At 31.3% G+C, this 17,018-nt stretch overlaps 1 protein-coding gene across 2 annotated transcripts in view; it reads right to left on the bottom strand.

Annotated features, from left to right (window-relative positions):
- Positions 1–351: 351 nt before the first annotated feature.
- LOC126743982 (prominin-like protein) overlaps positions 352–17,018 on the bottom strand; it is a 126,093-nt gene continuing 109,426 nt past the window's right edge. For both annotated transcript variants that reach the window (XM_050451298.1, XM_050451282.1), the window contains exons 16-17: positions 10,184–10,282; positions 352–9,358 (exon numbers count right to left, since the gene is read on the bottom strand). In XM_050451298.1, coding sequence (XP_050307255.1) covers positions 9,349–9,358; positions 10,184–10,282 — 109 coding nt within the window. In that variant the 3' untranslated portion in view covers positions 352–9,348. The remainder of the gene's footprint in view (positions 9,359–10,183; positions 10,283–17,018) is intronic.

Raw genomic sequence — 17,018 nt, 5'->3', positions numbered from 1 at the left:
TGGAAAGTTTGCTTTTCTGAAGTTAAACTGCTGTAGATTATTTGAACTTATAGAAGGATTATATTTATGAGGGGAAGCCGATTTAAAAGAAATTGTCAAAGCAGGATGATGCAAATCTTCGTCAATAAGCGGTGATATACTTTTGATAAATTTAATTTAAAAATGTCTAATCGGTGTTTAAATATTGTCAGAAAATAATATTCTGCTCTCACCGGTAATAAACAAAAACATGAAATATTTAATTATTATTGCACAGATCGATGCCAGAAGATTTATTTAGCAATGCAATGTTTAAATTTGAAAAATTTGGTGACAAAATACGTGATATAGGGAAATTAGAAATAAAACATCTTATCTTAATACATATTTTCTTTATTCTAATAATGTATAAACATCAGAATTATCCTAATAATTTAAATAACATGTAATAAATACAAGTCGTTCCATATGGCAACAGTTTGGCCTCAAAAATCCCTAAATATTGAGCACAAAAACATACATAGAGTGAAAATGAAATTGATTATGCATCTTTTTGTAAATGTTTTTTAAGTGCAATGTGTAATTTTGTGCCAGGAAAAGCTAACCTAAGAGACTTTGGTTTTATATTGCAAGATAAGAACTGATAAAAGGGTTATTTATATAAAAATAATTTCAAAGTTCTGCGTATATACTCATAATACATAATAAAATATCTTTTAATTTATAAAATATGTAAAACTAGTAAAATAATTCTTAACAAAATTTAAACAGAATTGTCTTTAAAAATAATTTCACGTTTTCTTTTATATGAGTAATATATATTTGTTTGATTTTTATTAAGGAAACATTAAAAACTACACTATTTACACTAATATTAATAACAAAAAGATATGCTTTTAAGCAGTGAGAATCACATCACGTTCAAAGATATTTTATATCATTATTTTAAAAGGAGGTGCACATCTTATTGATATTAATATATTATGCTAATTCTTAAAAAAGTTTTGATCTATATTTAATATCTGTAGCTACTTTTTAGCTTGAACTCAACTATATAACATGTTATTTTTGAGTATAGTCTAAGATAGTAAGCAAAGTCCTTTAATAAAAGCTTGTTTTCTCAAATAATAAGTGCAGACAAACTTATTGCAAGTGGAACAGGTGTATTATTTTAATTTAAACATAATATGTTACATTAAAAATAATGTGATAAAACAGTCGATAGTTTATAAGCTTTAAAAGCATAAATTGGAGTAAATAAATATTTATTTAAAAGAAGCAAGGCATTTTATAAGCAATCCATTAAAAAATAATGTTTTCAACACAAATACTGCTTTTTAGTTTCTATATTATTTTGTATGTGTATTTAAGAAAAAAAATCATTTTACTGCATGTTCTTGGGACAAAATTAAAAAAAATATATATAAAACTACCAAAGTGAAGTATATATATTACACTTATTAGTTTTTTTCCATATAAAAGGTTTTTCTTTAGTCTAATCACTTTTGAATATATCATAATACATAAACTTCCTATATTTTAGTGTAAAATTTTATTATTTTAATGTAAAATTACATTATTTTAGCATCAAAACTTGTTATAAGAAGTAAATCTAGCTTTGAAGACTTAATTTTTTAATTCAGAAATTAAATGAACTATGTACGAATTGCGATTCTAAGATTTCTTTAGTTTCGTACACAAAATACCTCGGCGTCTATATTGATAGAAATTTAAAATACAATATGCATATTGATTACATAACTAAAAAGATAAGGAAAACAATTTATAAATTTTATCAACTACGCGAATTTATGCCTCGTGAGTTATTGGAGATGGTCTATCAGGCTCTGGTTGAATTTATTCTAAATTATGGTATAAGAATTTGGGGTAGTGCGTGTAGCACAATGTTAACAAACCTGGTTATCACTCAAAAATATATACTAAAAATAATAAATAAAAGACCAAAAAGATACCCAACAGTTAATTTGTTTTTGGAAAGTGGTGCTCTCACTGTAAGAGAACTTTACCTGAAGAGCACCCTTAACTTTATGAAGATTAAAAACATTTATAAGATTCTACCCCAACGGCTTAATATTACTAGATCTGTCACGAGAGAACATGTTTATTTGACTAAAGTAGATTTTACAATTTGTCAACGTCATATATCTTATGTGGGGCCAAGAATCTTTAATTTTATACCACACGCTTTTAAGGCTATAAGAAAAAAACTGTTTAATATACGCATAACCGAATGGATCAGGTGTAACTATGAACATATTTTATTAAAGCTACCTTTTCTAATGTAAACAAATGTTATAATTACAGGTATATTTGAAAATATTATTTAATGATAGAATAAAGAAAGAATTAATTTAAATATTACTTTAACAAATTTAATCTAAGTTAATTTAATTTGGTTTTTATAACAAGCTCTCAAATTTATTGTTAAATTATTATTGTATTCTGAAATACTGTGTCCCGACAAGTCACTTGTGACTTAGAGCACAAACACTAACTTTGGAACAATACTGTACAATTTTAAGTAATATATTTGAATTTGAATGTACATTTAAAAAAATAAAGTGTCGAAAAATTTAAGCTTTAAAACTTTATTTTTTTTTTAATTAAATTTGAATTAGGAAAAATCGTAAAATAAATAATTTATTAAATATTAAAAGTAAAAAAAAAAAAAACAAAATCAAAGTTAAAAAATTGAATAGAAGAACATAAAAAAATTCTGAAGAAATTAACTTTTTTTTTTTAAATTGAACTAATACGATATGTTATTCAACATTATTGACTATTTTAATGTTTTTGATGATTTTGACAATGATTTTTAAGAAAATAAAAGAAAAATACAAAATTATTAAATTTATTTCCGAATCAAAAAAATTAGTTTTATTTTTTTAATATTGCTTAATTAGATACGATCTTAAGTATTCTTGTTTTAGAGTTGTATTTTGTGATGATTTTTCAGAAAAAAAAACTTTAAAAACAAATTTTAAATTAAAAAATAGACAAATTTCTTTGAATAAAAACATTTAAAAAATCTATTAGGGTGAAGTGGGGTAAATGTAATCATGGAGCAAATGTAATCAAGCCCTATGATTTTTTTTTATAACGTTTTGGAACATATTTTCTTCGAAATTCGAAAATATGACCCTTTTTATACCCATATTACTTTTTATTAACCTCTTAGTTCCAGTATTAAAGATTTCCCTTTTTCTTTTTTGTACTTTGACATTTTTAATAATTTTGCGAGTGCCTTTTAGGAATTTTAATTCCCTATTACTACTGCTAATATTAGTATTTAGTTGTAATATTTTGCTCCCTTAGGTAATTTTCGACAAAGATGTTGATTCTGCTATCAGATTTCATTTTCGATACTTAACAAAAAATGTATGCCAGCGATTACATTTGCCCCAGCCTCCTCCTTCTTGAGTTTTTAGGCTATAACCTATCATTTTCTCTATTGTTACAGGCTAAGACCAATATCGAAGAAATAGTGTAAATACTTACCAAAGACTTTAATTAATTGTAAAGACAGTGTGGAAATCTTTAAAATAGGACCGATCTAAGACTAGTTTATACAGTTCCTAGTGAGTTCCTTTAAAATGGTGAGAGTGTATAAAAAAAAAGAAACAAAACCCTTCTTACAGTGCTGAACTTTTAAAAGATGCGATCAGAAACATCCAAGAAAATCGTATGAGTATTCGTAGTGCTGCCCAGAGGGATCAAATCCCATTTTCCACTCTTCAAAAACACCTACGAGAAACCCGAGGATCAAAAAGCACGTCCAAAGGAAGATCCACCGCAATACCTGCAGCTGATGAAGAAAAATTATTGAATGCCATAAAAATCATGGAGAAGTGGGTTGGGGGCTCAGCAGAAAGGAAATCTTAGAATTGGTGGGAAAGTATGTCACGAAAAATAATATAAAAACGCCATTTAAAGATGGAATACCTGGCGAGAATTGGTTCTTATCCTTTAAAAAAACCACAAGGACTGGAGTATGCCAGAAAAAAAAGCCAATGATCTATTTGTGATTGAACAACATCTTGACATGTTAAAAGCAACCTTAGAAAATAACGACCTGCAAAATAAGCCTTCTCAGATTTATAACATCGACGAAACTAGTTTTACGCTCGTAGTTTTACGCTCCAAGTAAAACTAAAATTGTGGATCAGAAAAATGCCCCTGCTTCAAGAATAACCACCCAGCCTGGAAGAGAGAGTACAGTTCTCATGGGTGGCAACGCCAATGGGGATAAACTGACTCCATTAATTGTTTTTAAGGGAAAAAATCTATGAAGTACCTGGCTGGCTCCCAAGGAATCTACCTTTCCAGGTACTTCTTATGCTGCGTCACCAAATGGTTGGATGGAAACCGAAATCTTTGTAAACTATTCGCAGCGTTGTACCTGAAAGACCAATCCTGCTTTTGCATGATGGACATTCAACGCACTTAGACCCAAAACTTATCGAGGCGGTTGTCGAAAACACTGCACAACAAATCGAAGGTTATTTTATGTTGACTGAAATATTTTTATTGTTGTTTACTAATTCGAGGCATCTGATTTCGAATCTGTCGTCAGTTTTACTCTAACAGCTCGAGTTGTTTAGATATAGCTACGTTCTTCTCATTTATCTTTATTTTTGGTTTTTTATCTATTATAGTCGCGTTTTAGATAAATTATTGTAATTTTTATCATGACTTCGCTAAGAAGGGTCTGCATTAACGATCCGAATTGTTATTGTTATATTTGTGGTGAATATGTTTTTCAAAAATTTCGATTGAATATGTCAGACTTTGTGAAACGAGCGTATTTAGAGTGTTTTGGTTTTCCTTTGGAAACAGATAACAAGTGCTGGGTGCCCAATATTGTGTGCAAAATTTGTGTTGAAGAATTACGTTTATGGGCCACTAAGAAGAGACTCTCTTTTAAATTCCAATCCCCAATGATTTGGCGTGAACCTTTAAATCATCACGATGACTGCTATTTTTGCTTTGTTAATATAAAAGGAATCAACAAGACGAACCGCTCCAAATGGATTTACCCCACATCAACATCAGCTGTGAGGCCTGTAAGGACCTCAAAAGATACATCTTTACCATTACCATCTACATCTACAGAAAGTTCTGATGAATTGAATGAACTGAGTAGCATGAGCGATGACGAGTTTGTTCCAGAAAATCTCTTTGAACCAAAACCATTCGATCAAAGTGCACTTGATGATTTAATTAGAGACCTTGGACTATCCAAAACTTCGTCTGAATTATTGGCCTCCAGATTAAAAGAGAGAAATCGTTTAACTGAAAAAACTAAAGTTTCTTATTACCGCACTCGAGAAAAAGACTTACTTCCCTTTTTCGCTGAGGAGGATAATTTTGTATTTTGTACTAATATTTCTGGTTTAATGACTGCCATGGGCTTGCAGAAATATGAACCAATCGATTGGCGTTTATTTATTGACTCGTCAAAACGGAGTTTGAAGTGTGTACTATTGCACAACGGAAATAAACTAGGCTCCATACCAATAGCACATTCAACTAAAGTTAAGGAAGAATACCCCACAATAGCACTGGTCATGAACAAAATCAAATATAACGATCATAAATGGGTGATTTGCGTTGATCTTAAGATGGTGAACTTCCTTTTAGGACAACAAGGAGGCTACACTAAATATCCTTGTTTTATGTGTTTATGGGATAGTAGAGCAAAATCAGAACATTGGTCAAGAAAAGAATGGCCCTCTAGGGAAGCACTACTTCCAGGTAGTCTTAATGTTATAAATGAACCTCTAGTGCCACGAGATCGTATCATATTGCCACCCCTGCACATTAAACTAGGTTTAATGAAGCAATATGTTAAGGCATTAAATAAAGATGGTAAATGTTTCAAATATATTTCAAGGAAATTTCCAAGTCTAAGTTCAGAAAAACTCAAGGCAGGTATATTTGATAGTCCACAAATTCGCAAGTTGGTAAACGATCCTAATTTCACCAGCTCAATGTCAGAAATTGAGAAGAATGCATGGGGTTCCTTTGTTTGGGTTATCCAAAATTTCTTAGGTAAGAGGAAGGGTGATGATTACATTGCGCACGTCGAAGAGATGTTGTCACACTTCCAGCGACTTGGATGTAACATGAGCATCAAAGTGCACTTCCTACACAGCCATTTACACCATTTTCCTGAAAATCTCGATGACATGAGTGAAGAACAGGGTGAACGATTCCACCAAGATCTTCGAACCATGGAGGAACGATTTCAGGATCGCTGGGATGCACATATGTTGGCCGATTTTTGCTGGAGTATTCAGAGTAGCAGTTCATTCAAAACTAGTAGAAAATCATATAAAAGAAAATTCCTGAGTGTATAGTTCTTGTAATTAAAAATGTTTGTACGTTGAGTGTATTTTTAATTCCCAAAAAATACTCCCTCCTTTTAACTCAAAAACTAGAGCTGACACATATAAACTGATGACATTATTTAATATCAGCATTAAAAATAAGCCTAGAATCATAAAAATATTCCATGCAACATACATGCTGTTGGGCGGTGAAATGATATAATTGTACTTAAATTACCTCCACACTCTAGCCACTTATTGCAACCTATGGACCTAGCGGTCTTTAAGAGCCTTAAGTCACGGTGGGATTCCAAATTAGCGGAGTACCAAAGAAAACAAGTGGGTGTTAAAATACCAAAGAAAGATTTTTCGGTACTTGTGAGCACAATTTGGAAAGAGACCGATCCAGCTTTACTGACATCGGGCTTTCGTAGAGGAGGAATATGCCCATTTAATAGATCTGTCATCGACCGCTCTAAATATGATCCAGAAGCTCTACGACGATATGAAGAACGTTTGAGAAATCCCCAACCTGCCACAGAACAACCTCTTAATGAACCCAGCACAAGCAGCCATGAAGAGCCATCGAGAGAGAAACCAACCACGCAGCAGCTAGCATCAGAACCGCGACCAGAACCAATAGCAGGGCCAAGTAGACCAATACCAATAGCAGCACCAAGTAGCGATACTGTATCATTTGAAGAATTGTTGCTGGAAACAGTGAGACAATCGCCCCGCCCTAACGAAAAAGAAAGAAGAAAAAGGGTAGCTCCGGGAGCTGAAATTATAACAGCAAAAGAAAACAAAGAAAAAAAGAAAAAGGCTGAGCAAGAAAAAGAAGATGAAAGAATAGCGAAAGAATTAGCAAAGAAAACAAAGAAGGAATCAAAAAAAATAACAGCAAAACATATTAATGAGAGCTCTTCAGATGAAGACGAGCCGCAAATTTTAAGTGACAGTGAATCCAACGACGTCACCTTTGAGACTTATGCAAAAAGGTTAGAGGAAGATGAACAAGCATTAAAACAAGACGAATTGTTTCTTAAAGGGGTAGAAAACATTGGAAACTGGGTTTTGGTCTCATTTAAAGGAAAGAAAAGTATACTTTTTTATGCTGGTCAAATAACAACGCTTGATGAAGAATCGCAACCTATCATTAAGTTTAAAAAAAAATCAAACCGAAACACGCATAGTTCAGTGTTTCACTGGCCTGAACAAGAGGACCATCACTTAGTGGCTGCATCAGATATAGAGCGTGTTTTACCAGAAGCCACTTTAGGGCGAAGAGTAGAACTAACTTTTCCAGTATCCTTTACCTCATATAACGTTAAATAAATAAAAAAACATGTCACAGCCTGTTTTGCTCAACTTACCTACATAATATACTTTTCAGAAAATCTTTGAGTTTTATTCATTATCATTGCTCCACGAAAAAAGTTCATACCTTCCTTATAAATTAAGATAGGTATCAAGCTATTTTTTTAACCCAGAATTTTTCATACTATAGTACACTTGCCCCAGATCCATCGGCAGAGTAAGCATATGGCAGTTAGGAGCCGTGAGTACACTTGCCCCATTCTCTGGGTAATCAGCCGACATATTTTTTTAATTTGGTTTATAAAAAAAACAAAAGCAGACAAAAAATAAATAAATATGACATTGATTTAACAAAGAAATAAGCTCTGTGCCTACTAAAAATGAACCCGAAAATTTTTTTTTAGTTTTTTTGTTATGAAATTTTAAAGTGCCACTAACATTTTTTTGATTACACTTACCCCACTTCACCCTAATTTTTTAATATTAAAGAAGGAAAATTTTTGCAAAATAAATAAACAATTAATGATGAACGTTGAACAAAAACATAAATTTTATACAAAATTTATCATAATTATTTTATATTTTTTTATGTCACTACATTTATAATATATTTCTTAAATATCCTAACCTTTAAAGGTTTCTTAAAGGTTATGGATTTGGATCACTCATATTCCCAAAATTAAATACATTAGACCTTTTTCTTTCATTTTTTTTTCTTCATTTTAATTGAGCCATTAGACTTTCATCTTAAGTAATTTTTATTAATTTCCCATTTTTCTCTAGGAGCTGCTCTTAAGATTAATACAAGACATAACAAACTTTAATATTTGTTTAAAAAATATAAATTTTTTTCGTTATTGTTGTTACCCATTAACATGCAATGAAATACGATTTTTTTCCTCAAAAACGACGAAATACTAAAAAAAAAACAAGGAACCTAAAAGATATATTTGTTTGTAAAAATAAAACATTACTTTAAATTAATTTAAACATAGTAAGTTAAATGAATTATATTTCTGCTGGCTTGATACAGCAATGGCAGCAATCAATTAGCTAGAAATTTTGCGCCAAATTCGATAATTAGGCAACACAGTATTTAAAAATTTGTCTGCAATTTTATTGAAAAACTTATTTATTATTTTTGGTAAGACTTTAGTTACTATCAGGGAGCTACAACTAGGTTTAAGGCAAATTTAGCATCGTTTACCATGAAACCTTAATACACGTAAAGTAGCTACCAATTAAATAGCCAGCCTAATAAATTGACTGTAAATGCACAACAAAGTCTCGGTAAAAACGTACATCTATTATTATTCGTGACACTATTGTTTTAACTTCAAAAATAAGTGATATATACGAGTGACTACAATATAAAAATATTATGTATTGAGCATGAATATAACTGGAATGTGTCCAGAAGGTTCAATAACTAGCTCAGAACACACTGTTTTTTTTTTAATCTTAATCTGCACGCACCATGCCACCTCAAAATGAAAAATTTCACCTATAATAGGTGTGATATAATTACAAGTAATATCACAAATTAAGAGACAAGGGTTGGATGGGTGTAATTTTACTAAAGAAATTATGAATACGCCATTATTACTAAAAGAAAAAATCAATTAAGCTAAATAATTATTTAGTAGTAATAACGCCATAAGAGTTCAGTCTATACATTTTTCAACTATTCCATTTTTGCCTTCTACTGCTCCCTGAAAAAGAAGTTTTGGTATTAATTGATGTAGTAATTAATTCATTAAAGATAATTTAGGATTATTCAATAGACATGCCCTTTATTGATATTTGCCTTTAATAGTGTGACAAAAAATTGTGCAAATTTAAATAAAAATAAAATAGTCAAAAGAGTTTTGGTTAGTGGTAAAACTGTATAATTTATAATTATACAGGGTGTAAACAAACAAACAAAAAACAATGTCACGGCCTCATAAGCAAATTTTATTAGTTACACGTGTTTCGCCCTGTATAAGCAGGGCATCAAAATGTAGGTATATAAAAAAATATTTTTTTGAATGTTTTTCTATTAATGGATGAAATACTTAATGTACCCAAGTATTTTTAAAGAAAAAAACTAAAACTAAAACTCCTACGAAAGATATGTTATAAATGACCAATTTGATAAATATTTCCCAATTTTGATTTAATTTTTCGGGTCGTATTGCCGAAGCCAACAATTAAGAAAAACAGTCCACAATCCCTAAGTGACTTTGACATATTTAAGTAGAAAAGAAAAAGCCTTAAATTCACATTCAGTATATTATGTTGCTTACACGTGTTTCACTCAATTTATGAGCATCACAGGTTTTATACATTTTGTATTTTTATTACTAAGATATTGATTTTTTAAATTGTTTCTTTAGTTCTGACGAAGCCAGTAAACAGAAACAAATAGACAAATTACATTTTTTTGAAACGTATGTCTAGGAATTGCAAGAAGCTTTTTATGATTGTTTAAAACCTGGCGATTTTGATAGTGTTATTTTATTTTAAATTAACTGATATGATAAAAAGAAACTCACCCTCCACTTCCAGGATAATAATAAGGCGGTGGCCTCTCGTATTCCGTTGGAGCCCTTTGGTAGTGCGGCGGTCCGCCATTCGGAAAATCTTCCCATTGCCTATGGACGAACACAAAAGCAACAATTAACAACAAACAAACATAGAAAGCATTCAACTATTTAGTACTCGGCTTATATGTTTAAACATAAATCTACCAGAAGCCCAAAAAGCGGGTTTAGTCTATTCTTATATACGCACTTTTTGATACATACGATGAACGTATAAACAATTCAATGAATAAGACATCATTTAATGATCAAAAATGCAAACGAACAAAAAATCCTCATTAGGATTGAAACATAATAACCTTTGAACCTAATGAACCTTTAGGGGACGTTTAATGAAACGTCCCCTAAAGGTTTCAGATCTGCCATACAACGTCCAGGAAAAGATCTCTTATTTGTACGTTGTAAGTACGTAATTAATTGTGTTTGAGAATATGAATAAACTATACATTAAATATTGTAGATGCAATTTGTATGTATTTATTTCCCTGAAAGTATCTTGGTTTTTTCAGGTATTAGAAATAATTTTTCAGGCCTTTGGAGTAATTTTTTTATTTTATTTACGGGATTTAAAATATTTGTTTCTGTTTTCCAGACAGATAGGCTATTTTAATACAGTTTTTATATTGTCCATTATAAATTTTTTTAATGCAAGTATTTGGGAAAAATAATGATATATCACTTGACAAATTCCTAACATACGGATTCTAACTGCTAAGCCGCAATTAGGAAGTTTCCTATGTCAGAAATATCGTGTAATTTCGAGATTATTTAATACTCAATTATATTAACTTAATATTTCATTAAAAAAAATCCCTATTTTCAAAACTGATTTCTTTAATTATTTAATTTCTTGTGCGTCAAGCTGAAATTGTCACAGTACACAAATCCCAATAAAAATTGCCCCGCACTGGCTAAGAATTGCACTGAATTAAATGGACGCCTGTTAAAGGAGTATCATTTTTTTTATTTTTAAAAAAATTTCAAAAATCATATATACAGGATGGTTCAGTTTCGAAAAAGGAAACTTAAATCGCAGATAGAAAACCTCAAGGTAATATCAGTTTTAAATGTAAACTATATTCGAAAAATTCTTCGCTATAAAGATACAGGGTGTCAAAGTATTAAGTGAAATATTTAAATTTAATAATATTTAACCCTCCGTTAGTAAGGTGGGGTATATCATACCCCAACCTACTTAATATCTCTATAATTTTGTCCGTTGCAAAATACGTAGCGCCATCTCGTAAGTACCTTTAAATATAATATCAAGTGATAGAAAACACGTGTTTTGGAGCGCGTCAGTCGCGTGTGAGCTTTGATCGACGTAAGTAAAGTGATTTGGGGTATATCTATATCATACCCCAGGTTACCATTCTCGTAATTTTTTTTTTTTTAATTCTTTGATTCTTTTAGAGGTAAGTACGACATATTATATAAAAATTAATATTATTATTATTTAATAATATAATAATAATTAAGTATAATATTAATATGTTATAAACCTAAATTAATAATTATTATTATTACTCTATTGATATTTTTTGTTTACCTTGAATTTCATTTGTAGATATTATGTCTGCTCGATGGTCATATGAAAAAGAGCAAGAAAAGTTGTTGAAGCTTTGGGAAATTTCGGATAATTCATCAGAGGTACCCGAAATACTTGATGAGGAGCCCATTGAATCCGGCTCTGAGGGCGAGTTTGACGACCACGTTAGCCAGCGTTCTGAGGAGTCTGATTCTGAGCAAGAAATATTAGAAGATGACATTGTCGAGGAGTTTTCGCCTTGCTTTTGAAGTAAAGTCAAGGTATTTATGGGGAGTTGACAAAAAAACTAAATGGGTAGCTAATCCAGAAAATAAGGCTGTGCGTACACGTCAGGAAAATATTATAATCCATCTTCCGGGACCAAAAGGTGTTGCTAAAGGGGCCAAAACCCCTTTTGATTGTTGAAATATTTTTATAGACGGACTTATTATTGACTCTATAGTTGAATGTACTAATCGGTTAATAATGACAAATCGATCGTACAACAAACAACAGCTTTAGAAATGAAAGCCCTTATTGGACTACTATATATGTGTGGTCCTTTTAGGGCTAATAGGTTAAATTTAGATGAGTTTTGGGCTAGCGATGGATCCGGTATAGACACGTTTAGAGCAACGATGCCCCAAAAGCGTTTTAGGTTACTACTAAGCTGCCTGAGGTTCGACAATAAAGATTCTCAGGAGGAAAGACTTAAAATTAATAAATTAGCTCCAATTCGGGCAATATTTGATCGGTTTGTGGAAAACTCTCAAGCAGCTTATGTACCTTCGGAATATTTAACAATAGATGAAAAACTTGAGTCTTTCCGCGGTAGGTGCGGATTTCGGCAGTACATACCAAACAAGCCAGCTAAATATGACCTCAAGGTATTTGCACTTGTAGACTCAAAAACATTTTATGTACTAAACTTAGAAGCATATGTAGGCCCGAAGGTCCGTACGCCCTTAGCAACAAACCGGCTGACATAGTTCTGCGATTGGTAGAACCAATTAGGGGAACAAGGCGAAACATAACGTTTGATAATTGGTTTACAAGTTATGACTTGGTAATAAAGTTACTAAAAGAATATAAACTTACTTCAGTAGGGAGGCTGAGAAAAAATAAAAGAGAAATTCCTGGCGAATTACTCACAACAAAGCGAGAAGAAAGAAGTTACACGTGCAAACACTTACAATGTGCATTTCAATCAGACGTAACATTGGTCTCTTAAATTCAAAAAAAAAAAAAAAATAGAAATGTTCTCCTTTTATCAACTCTCCATCATGACAACACAATTGATCCCGATTCTAGGGACCAAAATAAACCAGAAATAATAATGTTTTACAACATGACGAAAGGAGGAGTAGATACGGTAGATCAATTGTCTGCCACTTATAGTGTATCAAGAAAAAGCCGCAGGTGGCCACTAACTCTATTCTTTTCCTTACTAAACTCAGCTGCTATAAACGCTTTTGTAATTTTTAATTGCAATGCGAATGAAAATCAGCGCTTTTTTCTAAAAGGTTTATCTTTGAGTTTAGTAAAACCGTTCCAAATGAGTAGACTGCAAAATCCGCGAATAAGTCTAGGATTTCCGATATACAGGGGGAAATTGTCCCAACAACAGTTGGAGAAGACACAAAAAGGCAAAGATTTTCCAGAAGGTGTTATATGAGTCCAGGAAATAAAGATCGCAAATCTTTTTACACTTGTGTAATAAATTTGTTTGCCTGAGTCATGCAGCGCAAACATGCGACAACTGTAGCTCTATAGATAGTACATAAAACATAAAGCAATGTATTAGTTTATATTTTTCTTTAGTTATTTTTATGTTTATACTTAATCAAAAATTAATTTTTAAGTAAATATTTTCAAAATAATAATATATTTTTAATACCTGGTTGCGTCTTGTTCGAAATTTCTGTAAAAATGTAGGTCTTTTGAAAATAAACGTTTAATTTTTTTTTGGTCGGTTATTCGTCATGTGTTTTATTTTTATTTACTTTCAGACCAATACAAAAACATTATTTATGGATAATATTTCAAAAATGTTTAGTTTATATTCGAAACATGTTTGTTTTTTTATTGGGGTATACCATACCCCAACTCACCAATCTTGTGACAATTACCAACGGAGGGTTAAGTGAATATTGACAGTTTAGTTAGATAATAGGGATACATATTTTTACCCAATAGTTATTATTTTACTTTTACCAATGGCGTGCGTACGGAAACATCTTCGCACAATTTTATTGAAAAAAGTTCTACGTAACTAATTTTATTTTAAATAAAAATGATTTCTAGAGTCCTCGCTTACTTTACAACAAAAAATTATTACATATATTTTTTCTTCATTTAATACGTAATTTACTAAAAAAAAATAAAGTCCTAAGGTAATTGAGCCCACATATTTTTCCAAATTATTAAAGTGGTCTTTATTTAGGTATTAAACTAGACAATGTTGTTTTCTGCAAATACGCAAATACAGTAAAAATCGCGAATAGCGACGTCGCTTATAAAAACAAGTCATTTATTACGACGAAATCTGGAAAGTTTGGTTGGATTTATATGTAACGCAAGTCTAAAAAAGTCTGCCTATAACGACGCCGGTTATAGCGACCAAGTCGCTTCTAACGCCCTTATCTAAAAGATTTTTCATGTGAAGGCCGGATATATAATAATAATAATAATAAATCGTCTTTATTTAACAAACCCTGCAAATTACAGTATTTGCCTGAACAGGCAAATACTCTTTATCTCTTAACCTATCCAGTTTAAAAAAAAAATAAATAAACTAAAATTAATACTACTTTAAAGTAAAACATATGTTCCATCAGTTAAGTAACAATTAAATAAATTAACCAAGAACAACCAATCATTGATGTTCCAAGAATAGATCTTTATAGAATCTTCGATAAAAATAAATGGTAAAATGAAAATTTGGCCTGAAACGATTAAATAGAATGACAACTTGATAGGTGAAAGAACGTTCAAACATTGATGTAGTATGACATGGCATTGAAAGTATATTATACCTTATATTACGACTATGAACCTCAGTTCTGTAAATCATCTTTTCACACAAAGACACAGGTGTGCGTGTTTTAAATAGGCGATATAAAAATACTAATAAATACAACTTAAATATATTCACAATTTTTAGCCATTTAAGTTGTAGTATAGCTTGTGATACATGGTCGTATTTCCTAAGATTATTAATAAAACGACAACATGGGTTTTGAATACGCTGCAAGCGATTTTGCGTTATTCTATCTAGACATGGGTAATACAAAATTATACAATAATTAATGATAGACATAACCAAGGATTCAGAAAGCTTTTTTCTTGTTTTGTAATTTAAAATACTTTTATTTGCATAAAGCATTCGCAAGCGTAAATAACATTTTTGTAATAACATATTGCAGTAATCCCTAAATCTGAGAGATGTGTCAACAATGAGACCCAAAATTTTTACGTGATTTGAAAAAGTGAGAGTAGTATTATTAAGCGTAATATTAAGTGTATTTTCTATGTTATGCCATTGATTGTGACCCGCAAATAATAGAACTTTAGTTTTAATAGGGTTAATCTGTAAAATATGTTCATCTGTAAATTCATTATCTGCATGCTTCAAATCAAAATGAACATTATGTGGATTAAATAGGTGAAGAACCTGAGTATCGTCCGCATACAGGTAGACGTCCGAGTTTAAGGCTACGTTAGGTAGATCAGAGGTATAGATTAGGAACAAAAGTGGCCCCAATATAGATCCCTGCGGTATCCTGGAAACTATTTGATTCAGAATATTCATTTTGTACCCGTACTCGCTGCGACCGTCTCCATAAGTACGATTTAAAAAACGATAAGACGGAGTCATCACAACCAAAATAAGACAACTTGGCAACGAGCAAGTCATGATCAATCAAGCCAAATGCCTTTGAATAATCCAGTGCCACCAAAATCACAGCCAACTTTTTGTCTAAGGCTGTAATGATATTACCTATAATATTTAGAAGAGCACTAGTAGTGCTATGACCTTTTCTAAATCCGGATTGTTGAGCTGGCAGAATATTAGTCTTACAAAAGTGATCCATTAGTTGACTATGCACTATTCTTTCCAAGATTTTAGAGACAAGAGGCAAGAGACTTATGGGCCGTAGGTCTTGAACATTTTTGGGATTAGGAACTTTGGAAACTGGGCAGACTATAGATTCGCGCCATGGTCTAGGAAAATAACCAGTTTCCAGGCAAGTGTTTACAATGTGAATAATATGATGTGGCAAGCATAAACGCAACATATGAAGAGAAATTCCATCATTTCCAGCTGCATTGGATTTAATATCATCAATGACTTTAGAAACAGTGATCTGGTCCACCAGGGCAAAATGAAAGGTGTGATCTGCGCAAAACTTATGGTTTTGGTAATAGTTAATTTTGTTAAGACAAGCATTTGACTTATTGAAAATGCTTATGAAATAGTCATTAATTGTATTGGGCTGACCTAGTTCAATTGGTAGTTCCGATTCTGTTTTTGTTTTAATATTTAAGTTACCTAAACCTTTCCAAAGTCCCTTACCAGATTTGACAGCTTCCAACTGGTGTAGATATGCCGCTTTTTCTTGCCTGATGGATGCAAGGGCAAAATTACGTCTATCCTTGTAAAGACTCCAATTTTCAGGTGTCTTACATTGTTTATATATCGTAAGTGCTCTATCCCTTTCATTAAGAATTAATTTTAAGTTATCTGTTGGCCATGGGGCGGGCTTCTTACTAACTCTAATTTGTTTAAGTGATGCATGTATGTTAAATAAGAAAGTTATGTTATTTTGCAAGAATAAAACCGTTTCGTTTATATCTTTAATGTAAAATAAGTGGTCCCAAGCAATATTTTGCAAATCAGTTTCGAAATTAATTAAATTAAAATTCTTAAAACAACGGAGACTAATAATTTTTTGCTTCGGTTTTTAATTTTTTATATCTAAAGTACAGAATGACAGATAGTTATGGTCACTTATATTTGAAATTATAGTGCCACTATTGTGACAAATATTTCTGCAACTTATAAAAATTGGATCAAGACATGTGGCTGATGAGTTAGTTATGCGTGTAGGCTCATTTATAAGTTGATTCAATCCGTGAGCATCTAGAACATTGAATTTGAATTTGGCTTAAGCATCTCAATATTAAAGTCACCCATTATAATTGAAAAGTCATAAAAAGTAAGAAAATTAGGAATGTATTCTACAAAAAATTCAAGAA

The sequence above is a fragment of the Anthonomus grandis genome, chromosome 1 (assembly GCF_022605725.1).
Source record: "Anthonomus grandis grandis chromosome 1, icAntGran1.3, whole genome shotgun sequence".
Lineage (NCBI taxonomy): Eukaryota > Metazoa > Arthropoda > Insecta > Coleoptera > Curculionidae > Anthonomus > Anthonomus grandis.
This window is presented reverse-complemented; position numbering and strand designations above follow the sequence as displayed.